Raw genomic sequence first — 9,925 nt, 5'->3', positions numbered from 1 at the left:
CACCGAACTTACCGCTTTGGCCGAGGCGGCGAGGTACAACAGTAAGGGCTCGCCCTCCTGGGGGGTAGACAGTACAGGGGGAGTCGACAGATATCGTTTTAATTCCTCGAACGACTGTTGGCATTCGACAGTCCAAGTGAATCCCTCTTTCTTCTTCATGGCTTCGAAGAAAGGCACAGTCTTATCCGCCGATTTGCTCAGAAAACGGCTGAGAGCGGCCAGTCGTCCGGTCAAGCGTTGTAGGTCCTTAATAGTAGTAGGAGGCTGCATGTCGAGGATGGCTTGTACTTTCTCTGGGTTAGGCTCGATGCCTCGCTTGGTGACCATGTAGCCCAAAAACTTACCGCCCTGGATGGCGAACGCACACTTCTTGGGGTTCAATCGGAGGTTGTACTTTATCATTACTTTAAAGCAATCGGCTAAGTCTTCCGCGTGCTTGTCCTCTTCTCGACTCTTGACGAGCATGTCGTCGACGTATGCGGCCATCGATTTTCCTAGCAGGTGGTGGAACAACCGGGCGACCATTCGGGTGTACGTAGCCCCGGCATTTTTGAGTCCGAATGGCATGACTCGATAGCAATAAACTCCGTCCGGAGTTAGGAAGGCGGTCTTCTCCTCGTCCGCCGGGTGCATGAATATTTGATGGTACCCTCTGAAGGCATCCATGAAACTAAGCAGCGCCGACCCGGCTGTCTCGTCGACTAGTTGGTCGATTCGGGGCAGAGGAAATGGATCTTTTGGGCATGCTTTGTTGAGATCCGTGTAGTCTACACACATTCGCCACGTCGGGGGCTTGTGCACAAGGACCACGTTAGCCAACCATTCCGGGTACTTGACCTCACGGACGTGCCCGGCTGTTAACAGCGTGCTAACTTCTTTCTTCACAAACTCCCTCCGGTCGTTGGCCAAGTATCGTTTCTTTTGCACGACCGGCCGGTGCTCTGGGTCTACGGCGAGTCGATGCGATATGATCGATCGATCTACGCCGGGCATATCTTCTGGGCCCCAGGCAAAAACCAGCCGGTGCTCCTGGAGTACTCTCGTGATTTCCCCTTTAACTTCTCCGAAAGGCCGACTCCGATTCTCACTCGCCTGCTCGGCTGTGCTGGGTCGATCTCAATTTCCTCTAGCTCGACGACCGGCTCTGGGCGAGGTATCACTGTTTTCTTAGGGGGCCTCTCGGTGATCTCGTGGACCTGCATCCCACGCTTGCCCATTCCTCTACATGCTTGCAGATAGCAGTCGCGGGCGACCTTGCGGTCACAACGCACCGTTCCTATTCCGTTCGGCGTGCGAAACTTCAGGCACAAATGTTCGATTGAGATCAAAGCCCCGAGGTCTTCCAAACCCGGGCGGCCGAGTATGGCGTTGTGTGAGCAGGCTAGATCGACCACGATGAACTTCATGCTCAATTGTTGTACGTTCGGATAGCTGCCGATTTCCACAGGAAGAGTGATGGACCCTTCCGCCTCCACCGAGTCCCCGGTGAAACCGGCGAGAGGGGTGTTCACGGGTCTGAGCTGTTCTTGGGTCAGCCCCATCTTGGTAAAGGTCTCCAGGTACAGTACGTTGACGCTGCTCCCGGTGTCGACCAGGATTCGGCGAACGACCACACCGTTGATGTCCATGGCGATGACCAACGCGTCTCGATGCGGGGTTTCCCCGGCTGGCAGGTCCTTATCGGTGAACACGATGGGCTCCCGGCATATCTTTTTGGAGCTCTCTTCTCGACCATAGACTGTTCCGACATATAGCTTCCGAGCCCAGGCTTTTCGGGTGTTTGCGGAATCGCCGCCTTCTGGCCCACCGACTATCATGTTAATGACCGGCTTCTGGCGCCATTGGGCTTCGTCCTCTTCGGAAGCCGGCTGCTTGCCTCGGCTGTTTTCTGAGTCGGCGACGGGTCCCTCACCTCCTCGACTGGTCGATCTTCGCTTCCATTGGTTAGGGGGCGGTGTCCCTTGCTGGATGATCCCCTCCATAATCTTCTTTAGATAGTAGCATTCTTCTGTGCTGTGAGTATAAGATTTGTGATAGCGACAATATTTAAAAGTCTTACCTGTATCCTCGTCCGCTGCACGGTCGTCCATCGGCGGAGGCGGAGGCGGGGCGACCGCCTGTACTTCGTGGACTGGTCGCTCTGGAACCGGTCGATAGGTGTGAACGACGGGTCGGTCATACGGTCGCCTGACCTCGGATCGCCGGGCGGCATCCGAACGCCTTTCTCTCGTTTCCACCCGCGTCCTTTTTCCGCCGGCGGACCCACCGACCTCGCGCTGCCGTTTATGCTTCATGGCCTGCTCTGTGTTGGCCCTCTTGTTGGCCGTCTGGACAGCCTCCGCGTATGTCGCTGGGCGATTGTCCCTTAGGTCTCGATACAGCTGTCCGGATCGCAAAGATTCAATGAAGAAGGTGAGCGCTGTCTGGTCCTCCACCTCTTCTATTGACTGGATCTCCTTCTGCCAGCGAGCAAGATAGGCTTTCAAGGACTCGCCTTCATCCTGATGGATGTCGCCTAAGTGCGTCAGATCCTTCTGTGGCTTGATGTTAGCGGCATAGTGGCTCATGAAGCGGTCTGCCAGTTCCTCAAAGCTGTGAATCGACCCTGGGGGCTGACCTACAAGCCATCTTTGGGCGGGCCCCTTCAGCGTGGGTAAGAAGGCACGGCACATGACCGGATCCCGCACTCCTAGGACTTGCATCTTAGCTTGGTAACTCAATAGATGTTCTCGCGGGTCGCCTGATCCGTCGAATGTGGCTTGCTCCGGGAACTTGAAGTCGCTCGGTATCTTAAAGGCTATAACCTCATCTGAGAAGGGTAAGGCGGTCAGCAACGTACGTCCTGGGGATTTGGCTTTTCCCTCCATCCGTTCTTTCAGATTTCGTACCTCCTGTACTAGGTTGGCCACTTCGATCCTCTCCCGGGTGCGATTTCCCGTGGATTCCGTGCTTTCGCTGACTTTAGACTCAGCCAGTTGGACGGGGTTGCGAGGAGGCTGCTCCACACGACGAGTCTCAGTTCCGGCTCTTTTGGTTCGGCTCTTCTCTCGTGCAGCTTGTCGGTCGCGGGCGACTAACGGGGCACGACTGGGCTCCTTCCGGCCTAATCGCTCTCTTGCCGACCGACGTCCGACGCTGGGACCTAGCCGGGAATGGACGGATTGCACCGGTTGGCTTTCAGCCCGTCGGCTCAATTGCCGATTGTCTGGCCTCTAAGGCGGTTGCAACTCGCGTTGCAGTTGGCGGGTGATGGACTGTTCTCTCACTCCTAGGCTCGCTTCCGCGCAGGCGCGTCCGATTGCACGCAGCTGCTCCGGGGTGAGCAGCACTTTAGGTAATTGCGGGTTTCTCAGCGGCGTCGGCGGCGGTGTCGTCTCGTTTTCTTGGCCTCGGGCATTTCTCCTATTCAGCTGGTTTCTCAAGTCGGCCTCTCGTCCGTTATCTTGACGGCTCGACTGTTCCTCGCTTCCAGCCATGTCTGGAGTTTGCCTGATTCAACTATTGTTCCTCGGACTCGCCCTACTCAAGAGGACACTTGACTCTTCGTTTCAATCCCCACAGACGGTGCCAGTGATGGTTTTTGGGTTTTCGGGCCCAATGAGGTCCAACACAACCTTAAGCTGGAAGATACACCTTTCACAAAAAGTCTATATTTTTAGTGAAGTATGATGCTCAATAGTGCTCTCTATTTCCCTCTCCGGGTTCTCCAATCTGTCCCTTACAAGGGTGGAGGAGCCCTTTTTATAGTGGCTCCTCCTCTACTGACTTAAAGGCTCATGATGGCCGACTTCAAGATTACATTTAATGCGCCGAGCCGTTGGGCGACGTTACGGACTCTGCCAACGGCTCTCTCTGGCCGGTAACTGGCGGACCGAGTCCGACCTTTAATGCCTCAACGGCTCCTTGCCTTAACTGCTCTGAAGGCTCCTTCAACGGCTCTCTGGGCCGGGTCCTCTCCTGGGCCGTGCCTGGGCCGACTCCTCGCCCCCGTTCGGCATTGGGCCGTCCTTCCGGGCTCTGAACCGGACCTCCTTCTTTGGACCTGGGCCGAGTCCTGGACTCGGCCCATGCATTCCTTCTGGGCCTCTTTTCTTGGGTCAGGGTTCTCACCCCATCAGTGATGATTATAAATAAATTATAATCAACTAATTAATGAACATTCAACAATTAACAAGTACTATCTATTTTTCAAAAAATAAAAAAAGTACTATCTATGTGTTTTTTTTTTTTTTTTTTTTTTTTGAGAAAAAAGTACTATCTATGTTAAATTCCCAATTTGAGTTGGTAAAATCCTAATGAAGTAATAAGTGAGTAGAGTGTAAAATAATACAAGGTATAATAATTTTGTTAGGTTGAGGGAACTTTCCCTAGCCTCTATGTTGTATTTTTAGAGAATAACATTTACTGCTTGTAGTAAATGCTGTCTACCTATTCACAATAAAATAGAGAGGTAAGATCTCGGTCATATCAAAATAAAAATGTAATACTATTTGAGAATAAAATGTTTATTACTTATAAAGAAAATTGTAATACTTTTAATGTGTTAATTTATATTAAGATTGTATAGTTAATTTAACTGGTTGAAATAAAATTAACTTGTGTAAAAATATTACAATTTTTCTCAAAAGTATATATTACAATTTTCTTTAATTTATAAATAACAAACACTTTATTTTTTATCAGTATTATATATTTTTGTATAAATATTATATTTTTATCTTAACACGACCTATTTCATAGATAAAGGTTCGTGAGAAAATCTCACATAAGAGTCACTCAAATAGAAAAGGTAATATGAATATTTATAATTAACTTGACAAGTACTTCAAAAAACTTCATTTAAAAAAAAAACTTGAGAAGTACTTAAAATCAAATTAATATTGGTATACACTTTGCAAGTGTAAGGTAGGTAATGCATGGCTAGTTTTGAATATAATGTAGGATCGAGGTTGGCAAAGCCTATTGAAAAGGCAGGTCAAAAGCTATTGAGTCAAGATTAAAAAGAAAATATTAAAAAAAAATATTGGCCCTATTTGATAAAAAAAAAAAAAAAATGATCTATAGATCAATTTTGACTTATTTGACTACTTATTAATTGTTTGATTTAGTTAAAATATTAATATAAGTGTTTGGTTAATTAGCTTTTTGTAACTTTAAAATGCTAAAATTCATAAAGCTATCCCAAACAACTTTTTCAATTAACTTTTTTAAAAAATAAATTATACCAAACAACTATCAGCTAACAGAACTAATTTACCAAACATTTTTTTACAACAGTTAATGTTATCAACTAATTATACCCTCTAATTAACACACTCAGCTATCAGCTAACAGCTAACAACCATTTACCAAACATAGCCTTATCTGAAATGTTTGATATATTTTAAATTTTTTAAATATCTTTTAAGAAATTCTTCAACCTCTCTATTACTTGATTTATACCTTCACTGTAAACAATTGATATCATTTATACTTGCATATAATTACTCATCTACTTGCCCTCCTTGTAATGAAAAGTTTGTCCTTAACGATTTAATGCGGGTGATGAGCGCCCGTAAAGTATGAGAGAGTGCTTAAGATTGGATCTCCCTAGAGGTCTCCTCTCCTGTTTTGATAAAAAAAAAAAAAAAAAAAAAAAAAAAAAAAAAAAAAGTACTCATTTACTGTTGCTATTTCTTTTTATCCATGTTAAAACCATTTGCTTTGATTAAATGATTAATTGATTCATTGCACAGTTTATGAACTACATCTGTCAAATTAAAGGACTCTTTATTAGCTTTATAATATAATTTCACATGGCTCATATGCGCATCCCCATCTTCCCACTAGCCCTTTCTTCGGATTTTTTTAAAAATAATATTTAACTAATATCGGTTTCGTCAGATTAATCGTCAAACCTACAAGATTACGTCCCTAGAGTATTGTAGAAAAAAATTATGAATTGTGTAATCGGTCCCCTGTTGTGACTATAGTCTTTATGCGCGCACAATGGTTTAAATTAGATAAGCAATTTGAGTTGTAGAGGCAATAAATTTTGTCTTTTACACCTAAAATAAGGAATTTGAGAGAGATGGAGTAATAAATTATAAACATTCATATACATTTCCCAACTTTTTCCTTAAAATTCAGCAACCAAATCATATGTTTTTTTTAAGGCAATAAATATACTTCATCAAGCCACACCTACTTTATTTTTATTTTTTTTTCTGCTTTAAACAAAAGTCACTATTTTCTTAATTTTAAAATAAACATTTAAATTGCTAACTTTATCCCTAGCAAAGCAATCCTAGCATTTATCCGGGCTGAACCCGACCAGTTTGTTGGCCAGATCGTAACTGACACGTGTCCCCTGCTGCTGGATGTTACCGATGATTGACAGTGATCCTGACGTCGGAGCAAAGGCCAAGCAGAATTTTCCGGCGGAGTCGACCGGGATCAGGTAGTTCTTGGGGTGCAACATCAGCGTTTTCTCGCCGGAGAAATGGAATCCGATGGTGGGGACGGAAACTTTGGTCATGGACGAGAGGTCGTAGCAGGTGTCGAAGATGGCGAAGTCGCCGGAGGCCGGCAAGTTCTTGGTGTACTTCTTGAAGGTGTCGCGCAGGGCGTTGTAGGCCTGGGACTGGAGGCGGGTCACGGCGGTGCCGGAGTCGACGATGATTCCGCCGTTTCCGCTGCCGTCGATTTGGAAGAGGGAGGGCGGGAGGGAGAGCATGTCGCCGCCGACGCTGATCCCGGAGAGGCCCACGTAAAAGAATGTATCGATTTTCGAGTTCCGGAGCAGGGGCGCGACAACCGAGTCACCGGGCCGGGCTGAGTTGAACTCGAGAGTGGAGGACGAGCCGGAATCGCGGTCCACGAGGCAGTAGGAAAACGACGTCGCTTTGATTTGCGACGGCAGAGACATAGTCCCGCCGCCGAGAGCTATCAGCCCCGCCGCGCCGACGAATAGTCCCTCGTTGTCATGGCCACACCCGATGGCCACATTGGGGACCGTCCCGGACTTCCCAAACGACACCGTTTCAGTGGCGAAATCCCCTATCGTGAACGACCCGTCCCCGTAGGAAACCTGGTAAACGCACGAGTCGGTGCCGCAAGTCGAGACTTCAAGCGCCGAGCACTGGGCGGCTTGGCAGGAGACGCGGCGGTACGACGACGACTGAGCCGGGTTGAAAATCGGGTCGGTTTGGGAGTAACAATCCGAGCAAGGCTGACACTGGAGCCAAGTCACATCACTCCCAGTATCAATCACCATGTAAAAGTCCTTAGCGGGTTGACCCACACCCAACCGGGCAAAATACTCCCCACTCCCCTGACTCACCCCCGACGTCACCGGACTCTCCAAATCCTCCGGCTGAACCACCGTCTGAACCGGCTTGAGATCCGCCGGGCTCAACCCGGACACCGCAACCATAAGCTTCGCATCCAGCGAGGCCACCCGAACAGCGTCCCGAGCAACCCGGGCCGCCATAAGATCTCCATAGTCCCGCTGGTGCGGCCTCACCAGAGAGCTCCGGGGATGAACCGACAGGGAAAACGAAGAAGAAGAAGAAGAAGAAGAATTTGAACTCTTCTTTTGGTCTCGGAAAGTGGGCGACAGGGCGTGGAGAGTGTTCTGGATGGCAGAGGAGACGTCGAGGACTTGGGTTTGCGGAGAGATGGCGCGAGGGGAAGCGAGGGAGAAGAGAGAGAAAATGGTAATGAGGAGGGAGAAAGCTGCATTGAATTGAGCCATGGCGGAATGGAGAAAGGGGCGCGATGGTGGGGAAGGATTTATGCAGGAGAAGAGGGGAGGGATCACGTCAGTGTTGTTTGAATAAAAACAAAGCATTAAAAGGGAAGAAAGAAAGGAGCATGTTAACAGCTTAAAAGATGAGTAGATGGATAGATAGATGAAATTTGCCTTCATTAATTATTTTTCTTATCAACCATTATTTTCTGGTCCATTCCATCTTACAGTTGGTGCGTTATTTAATGACTCTACGTATTTTTATTTTTTTTTTAATACCGAATTGGTGTATTGCAAAATGAGACTAATTATGAAGGTGCACTCAACGTAAAAATTTGTTTAATGACTTTAGCCGACAAAAGATTACAATGAGAATCAATATAAGTTGTCTATATTCCATAATATGTTAAAATGAGAAATTTTTCACTTTTTGTTTTAAAACTATTGCATGTGGTATTGTCACATTTAATAATCAATTTTCACCGGACGTTTGGTTGGAATGAAGGAATTAAAACCGAAAAAGAATAGTAATTCTGTGAAAAAAATAATGCGAGAATAAAGTAAGAATTCAAATTACATTGTTTGGTGGGTAGAAATAGAATTACTAAGAATTGAAAGGGGATAAGTGATATAAGGATTAAAATGCCCATATGTAATAATAATAACAAGAACAATAATACTAAATGGTAATGTTGTAATTTTCTTCGTTTTTATCTTTCCATCCACCGTCGAATTAGAATTCGCGGGGGAGCCATATGAATTTCAATTCCATAAAAGGAGGAAATTGCAATTCTGTGGAATTACAATTCCCTCCAACCAAATAGTGCAATTATGCACGAACTTTAGTATAAGTTGATATGGCTTCATTTTGTTAATTGATAGTCAAACTGATTAATTTAATAATGTATGTTTCTAAAGGCATCCTCAATACTGAGGTTTTTTGAATAAGTTTTTGAGGTACAAAATATAAGAGAGGAAAATGTGAGAAAAAAGAAAAGTGAAAAAAACACAGTTTTGAAACAAAAAAAAAATATATTGTATTTACGCACCATCGTGCACGCGCCCAGTTGGGCTCTTTTCGTGCACCTCACGCGAGAAGGAGGCTGCCTCTCTCTCTTTTAGTGGGACCCACAATTATGAAAAACTTGAGGTCTTTGCGATGAGAACCCACTCCCTCTCAACCTCTCTTCCACGTGGCAAGAAAGTTTGCAAAAACAAAGAAAAAAACCACCTATTGTGGATGCCCTAATGAATATGAAGTGTTATGTCACTTTTTCTTCTCCCAAAAGATTGAATCTCCAAACTCCAAGGGCTAGCTCCTACTGGTTTGGAGTATGTAAATCACGGTGACTCAATGGTTTAGCAGACAGGGCCAAATAACGATTAAAAAAAAAATATCTACTTACTTTAGGCATAATTCTCACATTGCTGCTGCTGAACTTCAAATGTTATGTCACTTTTAACAAGTAACATTATATAATATATTTAAATATTGAGTACGCTATTTGAATAAAATTTCTTTACTAAATTATAAATGGTATATTTTATTACTAAATTATAAATGTATATTTTATTGGTGAGAAATAAAGGTTGTATTAAATTTCTAATATAAACCCTATCTTCACAGACTTTAATAAAATTAAAAGGGGTAGCCAAGTAGATATTCTTGTTTTAATGAATAAGGCAAGCCATGCTTTAGTTTCTTTGCATGATTCAATAATTAAACCACTCTCCTTGCTTTTTAGGGTGACAACAATCTTTGTCCACTCATGTAACATAATGTAAATTTTATGTGGTCATGCGGTTAACCCAATCAACCTGAAAAGAGTAAAAGAAAGACATGCAAGTGAGAGGGAAGCTTGAGACTTGTCAATAAATTGGTGAATTGTGGTAAAATCAATATATAGGGTAAGATTGTGTGTTTGTTATATATGCTCTTGTTACCATTAGGCCGGCATGGTCTATATTTCAAAGATTAATAATTACATTTCACAAAAAGCATGCTTCTTTCCTGAACACGTGCTAATAATTTTATTTTAAAATTATTATAACAATAATATGCATGGATAGAAGTAGAACACGAGCTGAGTTAAGTTTATAATCCAAGATTTGCGCATTTTTGTGTGCACATGTGAAAAAAATAAAATAAAAAAAATAACAGTATTCCATACTACGAAATGCACTTCTTTATAAGCT

General features: G+C 44.6%; 1 protein-coding gene across 1 annotated transcript; it reads right to left on the bottom strand.

The window, feature by feature from the left end:
• Positions 1–6,071: 6,071 nt before the first annotated feature.
• Positions 6,072–7,868, bottom strand: LOC109184190 (protein ASPARTIC PROTEASE IN GUARD CELL 1-like). Its single transcript, XM_019334239.1, has one exon. It carries the CDS (start codon positions 7,829–7,831, stop codon positions 6,287–6,289), a length of 1,545 nt encoding a protein of 514 aa, XP_019189784.1. The 5' UTR covers positions 7,832–7,868; the 3' UTR covers positions 6,072–6,286.
• Positions 7,869–9,925: the final 2,057 nt, after the last annotated feature.

This window comes from Ipomoea nil, unplaced genomic scaffold (genome assembly GCF_001879475.1).
Source record: "Ipomoea nil cultivar Tokyo-kokei standard unplaced genomic scaffold, Asagao_1.1 scaffold1250, whole genome shotgun sequence".
Classification (NCBI taxonomy): domain Eukaryota; kingdom Viridiplantae; phylum Streptophyta; class Magnoliopsida; order Solanales; family Convolvulaceae; genus Ipomoea; species Ipomoea nil.
The sequence above is the reverse complement of the archived record's forward strand: the minus strand, read 5'-3'. Positions and strand labels throughout refer to the sequence as shown.

Coding starts and splice junctions, on each gene's coding strand:
- LOC109184190 (XM_019334239.1), bottom strand. CDS start 7,831: ATGCTTTGTTTTTATTCAAACAACACTGACGTGATCCCTCCCCTCTTC.